The sequence below is a fragment of the Chelonoidis abingdonii genome, chromosome 5 (genome assembly GCF_003597395.2).
Source record: "Chelonoidis abingdonii isolate Lonesome George chromosome 5, CheloAbing_2.0, whole genome shotgun sequence".
NCBI lineage: Eukaryota > Metazoa > Chordata > Testudines > Testudinidae > Chelonoidis > Chelonoidis abingdonii.
The window spans coordinates 21658600-21677472 of NC_133773.1; the positions used below are offsets into that span (position 1 = coordinate 21658600).

At 43.8% G+C, this 18873-nt stretch overlaps 1 protein-coding gene across 2 annotated transcripts in view; it reads left to right on the forward strand.

Moving 5' to 3' along the window:
- The window catches only part of LOC116836557 (putative E3 ubiquitin-protein ligase HERC6), a 45377-nt gene that overhangs the window by 15412 nt on the left and 11092 nt on the right, over window positions 1–18873 (forward strand). For both annotated transcript variants that reach the window (XM_075066148.1, XM_075066149.1), the window contains 12 exons: window positions 52–179; window positions 1129–1262; window positions 1884–1957; window positions 6022–6149; window positions 6826–6885; window positions 8194–8287; window positions 9853–10042; window positions 13310–13458; window positions 13552–13668; window positions 14352–14462; window positions 16077–16247; window positions 17269–17415. In XM_075066148.1, the coding sequence (XP_074922249.1) occupies window positions 52–179; window positions 1129–1262; window positions 1884–1957; window positions 6022–6149; window positions 6826–6885; window positions 8194–8287; window positions 9853–10042; window positions 13310–13458; window positions 13552–13668; window positions 14352–14462; window positions 16077–16247; window positions 17269–17415 (1503 nt within the window). The remainder of the gene's footprint in view (window positions 1–51; window positions 180–1128; window positions 1263–1883; window positions 1958–6021; window positions 6150–6825; window positions 6886–8193; window positions 8288–9852; window positions 10043–13309; window positions 13459–13551; window positions 13669–14351; window positions 14463–16076; window positions 16248–17268; window positions 17416–18873) is intronic.

Here is an 18873-nt window from a genome sequence, read left to right on the forward strand (position 1 = left end):
GAGGTGAAAGTCCCATAACCATGGGAAACAAAATTTGCTTTGTTTCAACAGGATGGCAGTGTGTTCACATTTGGAGATGACAGTGCTGGACAGCTGGGACATCGCTCTTCAACCCAGATGCCTGGTCCTCAAAAAGTCGAATGGCTAGATGGTCCAGTTTCCCATTTGGCATGTGGAAGGTGTATACTGTAGCTCATATGTTTTTCATAATAGTCACATTTTGCAAAGGAAAAACAAAATTGTTTTCTAAAGGAAGGTAGACAATTTTGGGTATTTTTTTTAACCAGGTGTGTGCTTATTAAAAGCAAATAACTGCTTCAATATAAAGCTAAAGTTGTACAGTTACAATCAAAGGGTCCATTAGTGAAGAAGTTACCCTCCAGTTCTGTGAGAACACGGATACATTCGGTGTTTGCAGCAGCCAGTAGAAACAGTTTTAGGGTGAAGTTCAATGGTACGCTCTGAATGCTTGGCACTCGTTCCTTCATTAACAGTAAGCAGCTGTAAACCCAGCATTAACTAGCCCATGGAACTGGATTTCTTGCTCCTTCACATCAGTGGAGGGATGCAAAGCATTCAGAATATTCCAGTAAAGCTGGCTCATAATGTATAATTATAATACAACTTGCATATGCAGATTAGACACTCCTGAGGTAGTTCTGCTGTCTGGATTTTTTTTGTGGATGGTCTATATATAGCAAATTCTAGAGGGTTCAGAGGCCTGATACATACTGTAATATGAAATAAAATAAGGCAGGGCATTTATGTATAGTATATGTATTGCTCTTCATTGATCTCAAATGGTTTTGCAAATCAAGGGCCAAGCTGAAGTCAAATAAGGCAAATAGGCCTTGGTCACTAAGTAGTAGTTACTCTCCTTTTCAGATAGGAACACTGAGTTACAGTGGGACTATGACTTACTGAAGATCACATGGTCTGTAGTGGTGAAGAATAAAGCCCATCTTGTCTCATTCCCAGTCCTGTGCTCCAACCACCAGATATCCTAGTGAATTTGTGCAGGTGCCTTTATAACCCTGCTTTCCCATCAGCTGACTCTTATTGACTGGAAGGGAAAACCGAGAGTTTTCTGGGACAGATTTGTAACATGTTCTCTCTTCTCTTTGGTAGCTATCACACTCTGGTCTACATGTCTGCTCATGGGCAGGTTATATCTTTTGGACGTGGTCCCCAGAGACACACTGAAAATGGAACAGGGGAGCAGGCACAGAACTTTGACATCAGCAGCCTGGTTTCAGCTAACGGTACTGATTATAGGTGGAAATATGTTTGTTTTTACACAATGTGTAATGAATCCGTGGAACTCATTGCCACAAGAGATAACTGAGGTCAAGACCTTTAGTTGGATTTAAAAAAGGATTTGACATTTCCTTAAATTACAAAAACATTACCAGTAATATTAGAATATCTATATTTAGAAGGAATATAAAGCCCTCATGCTTCCTGCCAGAAATCTAACACTAATATGGGCTGTGAAGAAACAGATGATACCATCACTGGAATACAACTGTCTCTGGAAACAGAGACTATACGATGAAATTATATGGGGGGAGTAATATATTGTTGTGCCTCTTGCCTGTATTTTTATATAACATCTCCCAGGGTCCAGTTCTGTAACATGCTGAGCAGCTTCTGGGCATTTCTTAGCCCTCTCCATTCTGTTGACTTTAATGAGCGCTGCAGCCATTTAGTAACTTGCAGGTCTGAGGCCATATCCAAAACCCCATTGAAGTCAATAGAAGGACTTGCACTGGCTTCAGTGGGCTTTGGTTCAATGCCTAAGGCCCAAGAGAACAAAGGAGCAGCATAAACAGCAGCAGTAGAAATTGAGGATTTGGGGTTGATCTGATTTCATATTCTTGTAGATCTGTCGGGCGTCCAAGTGAAAATGGTTTTTGCTGGAACATATGTCAACTTCGTCAGTACTCTTCAGTCCCAGGTAGTGATATCCTGTCTTGTAGACTTCATTTAACTCATTTGTTTCAATGATAGTGGGAGGAATTACAAGCAGTGTGTCACTAGCATGTTAGCAAATTTAAGCTTTATTTATTTTAAAGTATATATGTCGTGTTTATGGAAGCAATAACAGTGGCAGCAGTTTTTACCAGGAACGAGCAGTAGTTAGCAAAACACAGAGGAGAAAATGGTGATTTCCAGCTTATAACTCAGCTAAATCTGAACAGATTTACATGGGGCCACAAAAGACACCTCCCTGACCCTAAGTTCATTCCCTTGTGAAGTTTCAGTTTTGCTGGCTGTAAACCAGGGGTCGGCAACCTATGGCACATGTGCCAAAGACGGCACGCGAGCCAATTTTTAATGGCACGCTGGAGCCTGCCAGGACTCCAGCATGCCACTAAAAATCCTGCCCAGCCTGGCGCGCTCTCCTCTGCCTCCATTTCCCCCGCTGGGGCAGGGAGAAGAAGCATAGCCGTGCGCATGGGGTGGGCAAATGGCCCCACTCTCCTGGCACAGCAAGCCGCGGGGTCCGTGCTCTGGGGCCAAGTGCAGCAAGCTGCCTGCCCCTTCCCCGCCTTCTCCCCTCCCCTGGGGCCCTGCCGCCACGCGCAGCACTCTGGGGGTCGGGGCTGCGCGCTCCCGTGGGGCAGCGTTTGGCTCCGCGGGGAGGCAGACGCGCTCCCCATTCAACCAGAGGGGCGGGGCTGTGTGCTCCCGCGGAGCAGCGTATCTAGTTCTGTGTGGAGCCTCATGGTAAGGGGCCCAGGGCTGCGGGGGTTGGATAAGGGGTGGGGGCAGTTAGGGGACAGGGAGCAGGGTTGGTTGGATGGGGAGGTTAGAGGTGGGGGGGTTGGAGGGGCATGGGAGTCCCGGGGTTTGTGAGGGGGCAGGGGGTGGATAGGGGTCAGGGCAATCAGGGGACTGGGAGCAAGGAGGGTCCTGGGGCGGGGTTAGGGGGGGGTCTCTGGAGGGGGTGGTCAGGGGACAAGGAGTCGGGGGGTTGTATGAGTTGGGAGTTCTGGGGGTCCTATCAGGGGGCAGGGGTGTGGAAAGGGGTTGTGGCAGGCAGGTAGTTGGGGGTGTTGGATGGATTGGGAGTTCTGGGGGTCCTGTCAGGGGGCAGGGAGTGGTTGGATAGGCATGGGAGTCCCGGGGGTCTGGCTGGGGACAGGGCTGTGGATAAGGGTTGGGGCAGTCAGGGGTCAGGTAGGAGGTAGAGTCCAGTCTGGGAACAAGGAACAGGGAGGATTAGATAGGGGGTGGGGTCCCAGGAGGGGATACTCAGGGGATAAGGAGCAGCGGGGTTGAGAGTTATTAGGGGGGCAGTCACCCAGCACTCTCCCTTGAGCCCTGACCCCCCCCCACAACCACACACACCCGCCCTCTGCCCTGAGCCCCACACCTGTCAGCCCCTCCCTGACCCTGTACCTTCCTCATACGTACCCAGCTCTGCTTGATCCTTCTCTTGCCCCGCCACCCCGCAACCTAGCCCTGACTCTGGCACCCCACCCATAACCCGGCACCTCCCCACCATACCCAGCACCCCCTTCTGCCCTGACACCTACACCCCCTCACATACCCAACCCCCAGCCTGACTCCAGCCCTCTGCCCCCAGCCCTCTGGGTCCTGGCCGCCAGCTCCGCACAGCGCTGCTGGTCTGGGGTTCTGGCTGAGGACCCTTGCCAGCCAGAGTCCGCGGCTGCAGGCCCCGCCTCAGCCTGCTGCCGGCTAGGTGAACAGAACCCCAGACCAGCAGCGGACTGAGCGGGCCGGCAGCATAAGATCAACATTTTAATTTCATTTTAAATGAAGCTTCTTAAACATTTTGAAAACCCTGTTTATTTTACAATACAACACTAGTTTAGTTATATAATATATAGACTTATAGAGAGAAACCTTCTAAAAAACGTTAAAATGTATTACCGGCACGCGAAACCTTAAATGAGAGTGAATAAATGAAGACTTGGCACACCGCTTCTTAAAGGTTGCCAACCCCTGCTGTAAACTATGAAGACATTAGAGGTCTTAATTAAGGCTCTTATTACTTTTTTATGGGAAGTATTATGCAACTTTCATATTTGCTCTTAGTACCTTTTTTCTAAAATCAGATTTTATGGACCAGATCCTTAGCTTCTGTCAATGGTCATCACTGCATTGATTGCAATGAAACTTCGTTGATTTGGCATGAGGATCTGACACAGTGTTTTAAGAAAGGAAAATCTATGGTTCATATACTTGAGTATATTTAAGGAAATGTTGTTTTTAAAGGAAATATGTCACAAGTTTGTATTGCAAGAGTAAATCACCCAGTGTTAACCTAGCACACAGAGAACGTTAGAAAGAACAGAGTTACATTGGTGGGTTTAATTCTGACCATAATATCACAAGGAGGAAGTTGAGGTTAAGAGCTGCAATATGGGCTGATGATAATATTTGGTACTTTTGCTGAGCTTTTACATCTTCAGCGTTCTGTAAAAACATTAATTAACCATAGCAATAGACTAGTGATGATTTATGGCTTTGAGCCCTTTGGTGGAGAATAGTGGTTCTCCATGGATGCTCTGTTAACCATAAGTCATCCACAAAGCCCTTCCTGGTAGTCTGCTGAATGAAATAGTTTGGAGCTAAGTGATGGTTGTTGGAGCAGGAGAAGGTCCAGGTGAGACTGGAAGTTTTCATTTAGTAGTTTGAAGTTAGTTACAACACAGCTCATGTATCTATATTGCCTGGTTCAGGCTAGGAGAGCCAGTTGAGCAGAGAAGATCCTCCAGTCATCAGCTCAAGGATTTCTCAAGCAGTTCACTTTAATCTCCAGAAAGTGTAATCCATAAATACAAAGCGAATCTGGAGACCCGCAGCGGTTGGTAGGAGACTATGTGGTCCCCTAACTTCTCTTCCCACCCCAAATTTAACAATTTTAAACTTCAAAACCTAGTTAGTGGCTCTCTTCCTATACTGACCCTACTTCCTCTCTAGAATTGTGTGCAGATCATTCTAGGGCTGGTTCATATGGAAGTCAATAGCAAAACTCTCATTGACTGCAATGGGAGCCTGGTTTGAGAATTGGTTGCTATCTCGAAGAACTGGTTGGCATAGAGAATCAATGCAGGAGCTTTCAGGCTGTTACTACAATATACCTTAACCTGTGTCCTTTTTCATTGTACTAACTGTTGGATAGATGATAGGGGATACTGTGAAGAGGAAAATTGGTGACCTTCAGGAGCTAAAATTAAGTTGTGAGGGATCCTAGGTACAATTTGGTCCCATCTCTAAGGGTTAGTAATGATGATCTTCTGCTTCTGCTTCAGAATCCAAGCCAAGAGAATTGCACATATTTATTGTTTGTTCTCCCACTATGTTACAAAATGTAAATCAGGGGTAGGCAACCTATGGCACGCATGCCAAAGGCAGCACGCGAGCTGATTTTCAGTGGCGCTCACACTGCCTGGGTCCTGGCCACGGGTCTGGGAAGCTCTGAATTTTAATTTAATATTAAACGAAGCTTCTTAAACATTTTTAAAACCTTATTTACTTTACATACAACAGTAGTTTAGTTATATATTATAGACTTATAGAAAGAGACCTTCTAAAAACGTTAAAATGTATTACTGCCATGTGAAACCTTAAATTAGAGTGAATAAATGAAGAGTCGGCACACCACTTCTGAAAGGTTGCCGACTCCTGATGTAAATAAAAACAAAAATTTTCTTTTCAATTTGGGAAAAATCAGGGTTATCATGGTAGTACTCGCATCTTGTTTTGCCTTTTTACTTTATAGCCTTCCACATAAAATAAATCTACTTTAATGTCAGGAAGAGTATTACAAGATTAGCGAACTGGTAGTTTCTCCACGTAGCCTGTTGCATTTACCTGCCTAATGCAAATGCAGGGTCTTCAGTTTTGACCAAAAGTGGGAGCAGATTTGATCAATTGCTTTGTAAAAAGGCTATTTGCAGTTGTCGTTTATAATTTTATATACAATCATATGCATTTACTAAACTTAATCTTTTATTGCTGTATCTTTGCATTTTGGTTTTATTTAAGGATCTTGAGCATGCAGGTGGGATCTCTCCCGCAGATACCCTGCAGAAGATTAGCAGGCTTGACAGGACGTTGATAGATAAATGGATGGCAGTGACAGTTGGCACTGATGAATTCCAGGAGGCTAAAAGGTTGCTGTCTACCACTTTTCTAGATTATAGGATATGAAGACTTGTCTTTAGACATCTTTATAGTCGATGTACTAAAAACTTATTCATAAACTTTAAACAAAAGTAGGGTCTGTTTTACTGCCTTTACTGCAACTGCTAGGCCCATAGCTAGCCTATAACGTGGCTGTCCTACAATTTAGCCAGCCTTGTATGAACATCTTTGATGACAACCAGCCCTGACTTAAACACTGTTCCTGAACTCAATTTTTTAATTGTTTTTCATTGAATCATCAGAGACCTGTTTGCTGCTAAATGGGAATTGAAGCAGACCCTCAACTGACTGGAAAGACACCCTTCATTTGGAGTCAGATTAGATTCTAAAGGCCTGATGCAAAACCAGTTGAAGTTAATGGAAAGACTGTCTTCACTGGGTTTTAGATCAGGCCCTGAGAGAGAATAAAAATCCTGCAGCAAACATTATCTTCCTCTAAATGAAGATATCTTAAGAAAGCATCTTTTGGCAGTAGAAAATTGATCATGCAAATAAGACAGACACAAATGTACTCTCTTAATAGCTAAAATAACAGAGTAATTGCTTAAAGTTCAGTCTTGTAAATGTCTGAGCGCTAATACATTGACCTAGTAGGTGGGATAATTGTTTAATGCCTACTTTTCTGTATTATTGTGCCTTTTGTAGGGAAATAGCCGTGATATTTTCTTCTCCTGCTTGTTTAAGTGCAAGTTTTTTAAAACCCAGGTAAGTGATACTTTCAGTGCCATTCTTTGCAAAGTTTAAACAAGAAGCTAAAATTGTAAGTCAACTAAATTATGAAGACAAAACCCTATGCCCATTTCCAGAAGATGTATCTGCTGGGCTTGTGGGTGGCAAGGGAGTTAAAGCAAAGCGGTAGCAGCTGTTTTTAAGTTTGAATAACCATCATGTTGCTATGGGACAAGAAGATTCCAGGTAGCAAAGAGGGATCATGTAGTTGTGATACTCTGCTACTTCTTTAACAAAGGAACACCATTCAACACACTGAATCCCCAGCACCCATGCTAGCATATGCTACACACTGCAGTATATGCACTAGGCAGCCAGGGACCCAACCATACCCCTAGCCAGCAGACCATGCTTGTCGGCTGGCCAGTCTAATGTTTGGCCTCCTCAGCATTCGTTTGTCAGTGTGCTTAGGGGTGTGTTGGAAAATGCCCCCTTTCCTCTCTTACCACTTCCTCCCCCTGGGCAGGGCGGATCTAGCCCCTGGAATTTACCTGAGTTTCCTAAAGCTTTAATTTTAAAATACCTGAATAAGAATTGCAGAAACAAGCTGCCGGCTGAGCTAAGATGTGTTCTCGTACTCTTTCACTTCACTTTGCAGTTCTACAGCTCGAAGGCTAACAACAATCCTTCGGGGCTTTTTACAGAGCTACAGCGATGCTAAGCTTGTTTATATTAAAAAAAAACAAACAAACCCACAGGTGTATGATATCATTTTTGCTGCTTTAGGGGACAGGGTTGGTATTGTGCTAGTGAGCCTACAGAGTCACTGGTTCAAATCCAGCTTATTAAAATAGTGACTGACATGTGGGACTGTCTGAGGGCTGTTTGGTGGCAGTGTGACCTGAGTAGGTAGTCTTAGGTCATTTCTCAGAAAGGGACCCTTGTCCATGTCACAGTTGGAACTGGTCCTCTTTTTTTAATACTCTCAGCAGAGTGACCAAGGATTGAATGGGCACAAATACTCAGCTGTCCTCTTCCCCCTGACAGGTGATGCTTGGTTGACGCACGCTGACTGAGCATTGAGGGAAAGCTTGTATGACCACTCTCTGTCCTGTAGATTAGCAGAGAGAGTCAATTTCTAGGGCTGTCAGTTTGGCACATTGCACAGCACTAAATTCTGAAGACGAACCTATTAAAAATCAGTACTTGCTAAAGGGGAAAGAGCATTTTCCAGAAAAGATTTTAAAACAAAAACCCCAAGACCAAAATGTAACCATTGAAGTATATTGCAGCATCCTCCTTTATTGTGTAAAATGAGATGTATATTTTTCTTAATCACTTTAGCTCTGCTTTGGAAGCAAATTGTATTGGTGTTGATCTACAAAAGGCAAGGGACGTATTTGATGAGCTAACCAAAAAGGAGTGGATTGTTAACCAGGTAAAACATCTTGACAGTTTTTGTGCAAATTACACTCAGGGTATAACTTAATTTAACAGGGTGTCGGGTTGCAGAGGCTCAGTTCTCTGGAATTGCTCTGAATGAAGTTGAGACAGGACCCTCTTGTAATGTGACACCCCGCAGGGCGCACACTCACGAGTGCACAACTCCTTGGCTTCAGCATCTTCTGCGTCTGACCTTGGAGTGCTCAGCACCCATTTCATGCTGTGAGCTCCCTGCAGTGAATAGGGTACCTGGGAAAGCCTTCCACACACCGTCAGGAGCCATGCACCCCCAACTTCGCAGTCAGCAATGACTCTCAGCCAGCATCGTAAATCAGAAGGGTTTCTTAGTCCTCTGGAACACAGCACAGAACAGATCTTCTTAGCACAGAAAGTAGGAAGGTTCAGCAAAGTCCATTTTGGGGAGCCCTAGAACCCTGGGCTCTCCCCGCATGTCCCAGACCAGGAGAGTGACTCGCTTCCCGCAGCCCACCGTCAGTCACGTCCAGTTGCTCCTCCTCCGTCTTTTGATCTGTTTCCAGGTCTTGCAGAGGATGGGGCATGGCTATCAGTTACCAGGACACAGAGCGTCTATCCTTTGTCTGGGCCCAGGGTGCTAGGCGGCAGTCACAGCTGCCCTCTAGGGTCTCTGCACGATCACCCACCCTTGTCCCACGACCTAGATACTTTTGTAACATATAGGGGAAACTGAGGCACACACATTATTCCTACAAAACATTAAGTAAATTCCCACTTTATCACACAGGTCGCTACTGATTAATTTGTTAATGAATTAACTTGCAAGGGAATTTTTCTCCATGTGTTTGGGGAAGACATGAAGGTTCTGTAATGCTATCTGCCAGAGCTGCTCAGGACAAGTGTAGGATCCAAACTCTGCTCCCTGTGCAATGATGCATTGCACTTGGATATGCTAACACATGGACTCTCCTGATAGGCTGTTAATTTCCCTAAACCTCTCATCTCTCAAAGTCTTCACCTCCCAAGTATGAGGAATTGTTTTTAAACATAAAAAAGAGGTAGCTGGCAAGTATATGAGAAGATGGGGACAACTCTTTGTCCCATGTCTAAATCGTCTCACGTGTGGTATAATGTCAAAAGTATTTCTGTTTTTTAACACCGTGACTTTGTAATTGGGAGGTAGACAAGAAACAGAGCAGCCGCACAACTTCCAGATGATTTGGATAGTTTAGGCATTTGGGCCAGTAAGTGGCTCATCACCTCTGAATAGAAAGGTGCAAACTAGTACTTAGGAGTCAGCTTTAAGGCACAATTGATAGTCTGTATAAAACAGCTCTAACAAACCAACCTCTCTTCATCCATTTTTTACCCCAATTTTAACATAGATTATTTTTTATTTTAACTACATCTGAACTGCGACTGCACTGAATGCTTTAAACTCTACATACAAAACTCTTCTGCAAAGTTTCAAGTCCAGCATTATGCCAGGTAGAAAGTATTGGCCGTACATTGCACTGCAAATCATTCTCTAAGTGCTCTCTCTCCTCCACCTTTATTTATTTAATTTTATTTTATTGCATACAGATAAACTACAATCTGTTGGCCAATCTGATTCCTGGTCTTCCACTGCGTTCTCCTCATCGTGAAGCTTTGTCTATTTTCCTACTCCTGCCAGAATGCTCTGTGATGTGCAAAGAACAGAACTTGGAGCCTTTTGTTATGCGACTTGCACAGGCCATTAATAGCATGAGTGACCGTTCCTCAGACATCCTGGGTAAGGTTGTTTCACTTTGAGCATGAGGAGAAGAAGCCACTGCCTGAGGTGGTGACTTCAGCACACATTTTAAAATGACTTAATTAGGACCTGGTTAACATACTGATGCAAACGTACACAGTGATAACTTTTGCCTCTTTGCTTCCCTGCTTGTGGATAGTGCTGCTTTCCCAAAACCTTTATATGACGTGTGTGTGTGTGAGAGAGATTTATTCTCTCACACAATTTTTGTTAGTTAGATCCAGAGGTACTAGACTGCACAGTCAATCAATGCAAACCCTAACAAGCAAGGAAATAAAATATTCTGCACTCCATCTGCACTCTACCCCTCAGCTCCTCTTCTCAATGTCATGTGCATCTCTTCCACAACTCACAGACCATATATTTCCACCTTCACCCTAAACAACCAGTGGGCTCCCTTTCTTGTTGTTGTTTGTACTACCAGGTAGAAATCTCAGGCCAGGTCTACACTGCGACTTTAAATCGGTTTAATGGCCGATATACCGATTTAACGCTGTATCCGTTCACATGACGTCGTCATTAATATCGATTTTACCGCCTCCTTAAATCGATTTCGGAACTCCTCCCAAACGAGAGGAGTAGCGCTAAATTCGATAGTTGATAACTCGGATTAGGGTTCGGTGGACGGAAAGAGTTATTGGCCGGGCGGTAATCGAGTGCACACTGACGCTCGGACAGCAATCTGATCGGATGCAGCGGCAGGTAAACAGGAAAAGCCCCGGAACTTTTTTGAAATTACATTCTGCTTGTCAGCGTGGAGCTTGATCGACGGTGTGATGCAGTCTCAAATCCAAAAAGAGCGTCAGCAGGGAGTACGGGAGATACGAGGTCCCTGATCGTGTATGGGGAGACAAATTCTGTTTTGTTCTGCTCCGTTACAGAAACGAAATGCCAAAGCGTTGAATAAAAATGCAGGATAACAGCGGCGTGACAAGCGAACGGGAAGCAGAGACTAAAATGGACGCTCACGATGAAGGGAGGGAGGGGACTGAGGATCCCGCCTATCAAGTCAAGAGTCTCTTGAAAATTCTTTCCATTCTTGGCTGGCTCAAATGTCTGTACGGTTTCAACCAGTGTCTGGCGTGGTTCAGAAAAGCTCCTCAGTTTTATTCCCCCCCACAAGTGAAAAAAGGGAAAGATTTGCTGTGGCTATGGCGTGCTAATGCAATCTACGAAAAAGGCGCAAAGGTTTGTCTGCTGCCTTCAAAGGGAGGGGTGAGGCTGTACCGCACCCGCGGGGCAATGTTTTCTGCCATAGGCACTGTTGGCTCTCAACACGGAAAGTGGGCAATATGGGAAGCTGAGGAAAGCTAACCCACCAGTGCACCGTCCTTAATGTGGTAGCCTTGGACCAGGGACGCAAGCATGATTTTTTGATTGCACTGTGGATGGCGCAACCGATTTTTCTAACATCGGTTTTGTAAAATTGGTTTAAAACTACTTCGAATTAATCGTGCAGTGTAGAGTAGCCTTAGAACCATGAAGCTCCTGGATGGGGCCAGCAGTACGCACGCAAAAGACAGTCACTACCAGAGATCTTAAGTCTTAATTATAAGACCAGATAATTTGGTGGCCGCAGGCAGACTGGAGAAGCATGGAAACAATGAGATAGTATTGGTCAGCGTGATAGGCATGGTCTCCTTAGACACCAGTAGCCCAGTTGTTGTAGGGATTTATAGACATCTTGGCATGGGTTTTGAAGGAGGGTAATGAAGTACTGTGGGATGTTTATGGTAAGCACTCCAAGCTTTGGGCAGATGGGAGAACTGAAAGGTGCTTGTTTTAAGTTTTCAACGTGGAGCAGTGTGAACTGGCATCATAGTTCGTTCGAAGGCAGGACTCAACCTTTGATACCGCAGGGGTACATAGGGATAGATTGTGAAGTGCGCTTGAATTAAGGAAAGAAATGACGTGTGTTTGATCAATAGAGAAGAGGAGCCAGTGGAGAGAAACTCAAGAGCGTGGTGACAAGAGCCTTGACGGGCTAGGAAAATTCCTTGAACTTCTGGGAAAAACTGGTTATTTTTTTTAAGGCTGGGGATGGTCCATAAGTTCAACGTTTGGCTTGTCATAACAGATGCTAAGGGTTAAGTTCTTCCCCTGTAACGGGTTTAACAAGGAACAAACACTCTGACGAGGACCATAGGAAACTGTATTTTCAAACTCAGGAGGGAATGTTGGATCTGTTCGTTTGTCTGGCTCTCAGCTATTGACGAGGGGCTTTTCTATCTTCAAGCTTTAATCTTCGAGTTTTCCAGTCTTGTAAGTACAAGGTAGAAAATATAGTAGGCCTGTTATTGTTTTTTGTATTGTCCTGTGTGTGATTGCTGAATTTAATTGGTATTCTTTTTTGAATAAGGCTGGTTTATTTCATTTTTTTGTCTTTTAAGCAATTGAACTTGGTATTGTCACCTAATACAGAGAATATTTTTATGTCTTTTTTCTTTCTTTTTATATAAAGTTTCTTTTAAGGACTTGTTTGAGTTTTTTCTCTCTGGGTAGGTAGAGGAACGAAAGGAGGGAAAATTCTCTTTGTGTAGATCACGGAGGGTGAAGCTTGCAGCACCAGGGAATTGGTAAGGAGGGAGAGAGAGCATAGAATCTTTTTGTTTCCTTGTATTGAGTTGTCTCTTTGTGGAGAGAGGAGACATGCTTTTGGTATTGCGATGTAAAGAGGTTGCATCAGTAACTCTCAGGTTAGCCCAGAAAGGAAAGCCTGGGAGGTGTAAAAGGAGGTGGGGAATGGGTTATTTCTCCTTGTTTTAAGAATCCAAGGGATTTGGGTTCTTGGGGTCCCCCCAAGGAAGGTTTGGGGAGACCAGAGTGAGGCAGGCACAGTATCCTCTGTCCGGTGGCAGCGAGATCAGATCTGAGCTGGTAATTAAGCTTAGAGGGTTCATACAGGCACCCAGATTTTTGGACGCTAAGGTCCAGATTTGAGAAAGATGCTTATGATAAGGCTTGGTGTTGCTCTCTTCTGCTGTAGTTCTGTATGTGTGTTTTATATGAATGGGTGTAAATAGCTGAAATATGGTGTCGGATTGCATTTAGTGGCTGCATTGTTTCCCTCCAAAACCACGTTGCATTAAAAAACACTTTGAATCATGTATCATTCATAAGAATGCAAGCTGAAAGGTGTGTTTGTGGAGGTAGGCTGGGACACGTGTGTTTTTTTTAGAGATTTTTTTCGTTGTCTTTTTGGCAGGGAAGTTTCATTTACATTAATGTTTTCCCCTCATATTTCAGAAAAATGCTGGATGTCATTGTCAGCATCCTTTTTGGACGCTGTGGTACAGATGTTTAAAAAGGTTGTAGTATCTCAGCTGACATTTTACGTCTCTTCCTATTACCGGGGCACCAAACCTCTCCTAGAAGTGCTTGAAAAGCTGTACTGGGTAAGCATGTGTAGTCTGAATAAATGCATAGAGAATCATCACTGGTTCTAAGCAAACACATGCATCTTAACCCAAATTTTATTCCATTTCAAGGCAAACAGGAAGGCTAACTACACACTACAGTTAAGCAATTTTTACATAGATGAAATCTCCGGAACATTTATCCTTCCAACCGATGTAGAGAGGTGGCGCTTATGGCAAGCTGCAGCTGTAAGTATGATATTGTACCATCTCCTGGTTATTCCAGCGTTTCTAAGGACAGTGGATGGTTAAAAGACAGCAGTTGATCCTTTGTTTCTTAGTAGTGTAGCACCTAGCATCTCCATCTGAGATGAGGGCCAGATTGTGCCAGGCTCTGAAGAGCCGCTAAGCAAGAGACTGCGTCTGCCCAGAAGAGCTCACAGTCTAAATAGAGAAACACACACAGTCATGGAAGGGGAAATAAAGGCACAGAGCTTTAAAGTGACTTGACCAGTGGCACCCAGTAGGTCAGTGACAGAACCAGGAATAGAACCTTGGTTTCCTGCCTTCCAGTCCAGTGTCATAACCAGTACACCCTGTTGCCTACCTCGCAAATTTCTAACCTTAATATTAACTCCATATTGTAGTTGTGGTTTGATTTTTAAGTCTGGGTTTAGTTGCAGTACCTGTTTGGTGGGGGAAATGGGCCCCGGGACCTGCACGTGATGCACAGCAGCTAATCCAAAGGGGTAGAGGGACTGTTAGAATTGTCTCCCAGGCAAGAAGGGGAAGGAGATTGCAGCCTTGCAGTGCCACTTCTTTGTGTGTGGGGGCAGGGTAGAGAAGGAATCAGTGAGTTAAGAGTGCGGAAACTGGGACTTACCTGTTTTATTTTTAAGTATTCAAAAGATATGTACCATTCTCATTGGTAGAATTCGTGTCATGAAGACGATGTTCCCGTCATATTCTGCCGTTTCCCTTTTGTCTTTAACTTGGTTTCCAAGACTCAAGTGTTCCACTTTGATTCAATTTTCATGCAAGAGGTATGATCTGGTCTCTTTATACTGTGAGAAACGATCTAGATTTGTTTGTTTTTTGTGCGCCACAAATCTACAGTGGCATTTCAACCCCAGGAGCATGTGCTAAAGTGAAGGACTTAGAATCTATTCATGGTTTGTTCCCCCAAACGAAGGCTGTGGCTAAACTACAGAGTTTACAGTGGTGCAACTGTAGCGCTGCTAGTGCAGAGTCTATGCCGACGAGAGGGAGCTCTCCCATCGACTTAATGACTCCAGGGCCCGCGAGTAGCAGTAGTTATGTCCATAGCTCTGTGCACACCAGCACTTAGGTCGCTGTAACTTATGTCACTCATGGAGGTGGCTTATTCACACCCCTGAGCAACGTAACTTATACTGACTTCAGCTGTAGTTTAGCCATAGTCTAAGTAAAGTATTTTCATGACCCAGCAGGTGCTATCACTTGCCAGTATAGAGTATTTTGCTGGAGATGTTTATATTTTGTTCTTGGGGAAAATGGCATTGGTTGTTCAAATAATATACTAACATGATCGACTCTGTAGTATGACATGGGGCAATGTGGTTTTAAATTGGGGTGGGAGGGAGGAAAAGAACTTGTAGTGGAGTTTGGGAGCATTGTCTCCCAGGACAATTATTTGAAAATACACCTGCAGTTCAGTGGAATTTAGTCCATTATACATTGGGAGGTAGGGGGCGATTTGTCCTAATTTCCTGTGGTTTGGTGGCAGAATTTTAACAAAGGGCTTCTGGCGCTTCAGCTAGCACCTTACTGTTTTTCCTATAGGAGAAGACTAGTTCCACCTAAATGAGAATTATTTAGATCTTATTAAGTGTGCCGCACTGTGTCAGCATTCTCAACCCTCAGCCTCCCCGGGGACAGGGGGCAGGGTCTGACCAGGCTCCAGACTCTGCCTGTGTGGATTGAATTGCAGGATTTGGGGCCATTCTGATGTAACAAAGAACAGAATTTGCAATTGACCATCAAAAGTTACTCCTTTAAACGTCACTTAAGTCTTATTTTACCAGTGGGTGTTTTGGTTTCCCATAGAGAGACAAGGTGGGTGAGGTAATAGCTTTTATTGGACCAACTTCTGCTTGGGAGAGAGACAGGCTTTCAAGCTACACAGAGCTCTGGGGAAAGGTATGCAAAGTGTCACTGCTAAATACAAGGGGGACCAGTTTTAGCATAAGCAGTTACCACATTTCAAGGGACTATACCAGGTGAAGTGTCCAGTTAACACCCCTCCAGTCATGGGAGCCGTGGGGGGCAGGGGAGCGTTTAGTGGGTTATAGATTATTGCAATAAACCATGAATCCAATGGTTTGCCATAGTCATTTATGTCATGTTTTCCTGGAAAATGACTCTTTTGATGTGGAGTGCATTCACATTTTTATCTAACTCTCCTTATAAAAGAAGTTCTAATTATGCTGCATGACGTGAATACCACTTACTTCTAACACAGTATGTTTCAGATGAAAGAAAATGGGTGTGCAATGCAATAAATTATTGGTTAGAGCTGGGCAAATGTCACATAGAGGGGAAAATGTTTTACCCATTATCCGTGCAGTATCTTTTTCAGGCAAGATGCTGGAAATATAGTTATATATTCATTTTTTTAGGGTGCAAAGGCAGCAGCCCAATTCATACTGAAGCAGAATGAACTGCTGAGAACGAGTCAGCTTCCTGAGTTGCCTGTTTTTCCTCTGCAAGTTAAACGCAGCAACCTGGTTGAAGATACTTTACGTAAACTAAGTCTGGTGGAGGACAGTGTCCTGAAAAAGCAGTTGTTGGTATGGTGCTCAGTCATGTTCTTCCTACTTAGCAATATGAAGGAGATTAGAGAGAAACTGTATAGCTGGTTGGAATTAGGGCTGATTGAAAAAATTTCCATTGCAACTGCCTCTCAATTACCTGAAATTATTTCTTGAAAATTGCCTGCTTTCCAAAGAAATGTCACGTCTTAATTGGGGGGGAAATGAAAACTTTTTGGGTGAAAACTCAATAACATTGTAGTTTCAGTTTTTGATGAAAACTCAGGATTTTCCACGGAAGAAAAAATATTTTCTGGTCAGCTCTAGCTACATTAGGTGTCTAATTAGCCAATTAGCAAGGATTGGTTTCAATGCATTAGGCAGATTTACATACTTGGTTACCCTCGACAGCTTTGAAAATTTTAACCACGGTTTTGAGATTTTAACCATATGATCCCACCCATTAGCAAAGATCAATTGCTGCAAGGTTTGTGGTCTTACCTCTGCACGACCGTGAACATTTACCCCTCTCTATTAATACTTCCTGCCCTTGGATCAGTATGACACCACAGCTTGTGGTTCTTCATTAGAATGCAGGCTGACTTGGTGTGGCTTGTCTGTTGCTTTGTTCAACCTCAGAGGGCTGACAAGTTCAAAGCCAACTTCAGCTTATCTTGAGAGAAAAAGAGAGAGCAATGCGTCGCTAAGCAGACATAACATGCACTGTAGCAGTGTGTTGTGGACATTATTTTTCAGAAGGTAGAGAAGGGAAAGGAAGTGAGTCAGAGCTCAAAAGAGAGGTGAGAATGGCAATTTGTAAGAGCAGGAATGATGAAGTCTTCCCAAATCATCCCTTTGCAGAGTTGTTCCTGCTCTGGTTTTGGAAAGGACTGATTATTTCAAGCCCTAAAGCTGTGCATTACACTGCACTTAGTAGTTTGACTCCGGCACTAAGGGATGAATGTGGCGTTGGCTGTTCCATTTCTGGAGCAATAGTAGTCTGCAATGACTTTGGAACAATGGCTACGAAGAATAGCCATCTTTCTCTGTGTTTTTGCAGGTGCAGTTTGAAGGGGAGTTGAGAGGCCTGGATGCAGGCGGAGTGACATTAGAATTCTTCCTGTACCTATTTGAAGAGATGGTGAATCCGCAATATGGGATGTTCGTGTATTGTGACCCTGCGTCCCCAATGTGGTTTCCTACCAGCGTAAGTCAGAATCTGCTCAAGCCATTCAGAGTTAAGAGACAAAGGAAGTAATTTGCATTTTGACTCCAAGCTTCCTTACCTTCTGCACAGTAGCTGGAGTCGGCAGGGGAGGGTCTTGGAAGGCTGTGGCAATTTTCCAGAGGAGAGGGTCAGTGCCACCTGAGTGTTTTATATTGTGGCATTGGAGAGGGTTCAGAGAATGATTGGGTGCATCGGAAAACTTGTATGCAGAGAGATTGCAAAGACTGGGACTTAGTTGACCACAGAAAGGAGTTGAATAGGAGAGGACATGATTAAAGCACATAAATCAGTGAATGCTCTATACATGATAAATCATGAGCTTTGTTGTCTTTGTCTCACAACACAAGAACAAGGAGACGTTCAACGAAACTGAAAAGTATTGAAGGAAATAATTTTCCACTCAGTGGGTAATTAGACTGTGGCGTTCTCTGTGCCCAAGAATTTAATGAGATTCAGAAAGGGAATTTAATGAAATTTATATGGATTACAAGTTTATCCAGAATTGTTATGGTACAAATAATAGTTTTTAAAGGGATAAAAATCTATGCCTCATGTTTTACGTCATCCTCTAGATATTAGGAATTAGGATGAGATCTTTATGAGAGGCAGATTATACCACTTCTGCCTCCTGTAGGGGTTCTTGCTGCGTCTGACTAGCGGAACGTCTGATCTAGGTCTGGCAATTCCTATATTCCTTCAAGAAATATTTTGTAAGAAATAAAGTTAGAGTATGTTAACCATTCAGATTATAGTCTCTGTCTAACCTCAGTAATTAGCCAGACCACAGCAGTGTGTGGATTACTGTTCTCTATATTGCAACTTTCCATTAGTAAACAAATTGTAACTGATCATCAGAGTGCATCTCTGAGAGTTCAGGTGAGCTACATGCAGTCAGATGGGGGACCAGTTCTATGGTTCTAGAATTCTGAATGACTGGTGTTCTCAGGCTAACTACAAGCATAGTCAAAAACAATTAAATTCCTACGATTAGTAGCAACTCTTCAAGGGGTCATATGCTGCTTTTGTACACTTTATACGGCGGTGGCCCAATTAAGTCTATGTCCTTACTCCTTTGTGAAATTTAGTTTTATTGCTCAGCAAAATCTATTTTTGTCAGGGCGGGGGAAGAAGAAGGTAAATTCCTTCACCCCGATTTCCAAATAAATGTCAACAAAAAAGGGGAAGACAATGCAGCAAATTAAGTCTAAAAAAGGGCTTTTCAACATAATTTTGCTCATTAATTGCCTTTGGTTTGCATTCTGTGAAGTGATAGTGTTACATACACCATCTTGATTGATGCACCCGGGATTAAAAGCATGAGTGAAAGAGCCAAAGTGTACTCGGTGCACAGGGCCGGCACTTCCATTTAGGCGGCCTAGGCAATCGCCTAGGGCGCCAGAATTATTGGGAGGTGGCATTTTGCCGGGGGGGCGGGGG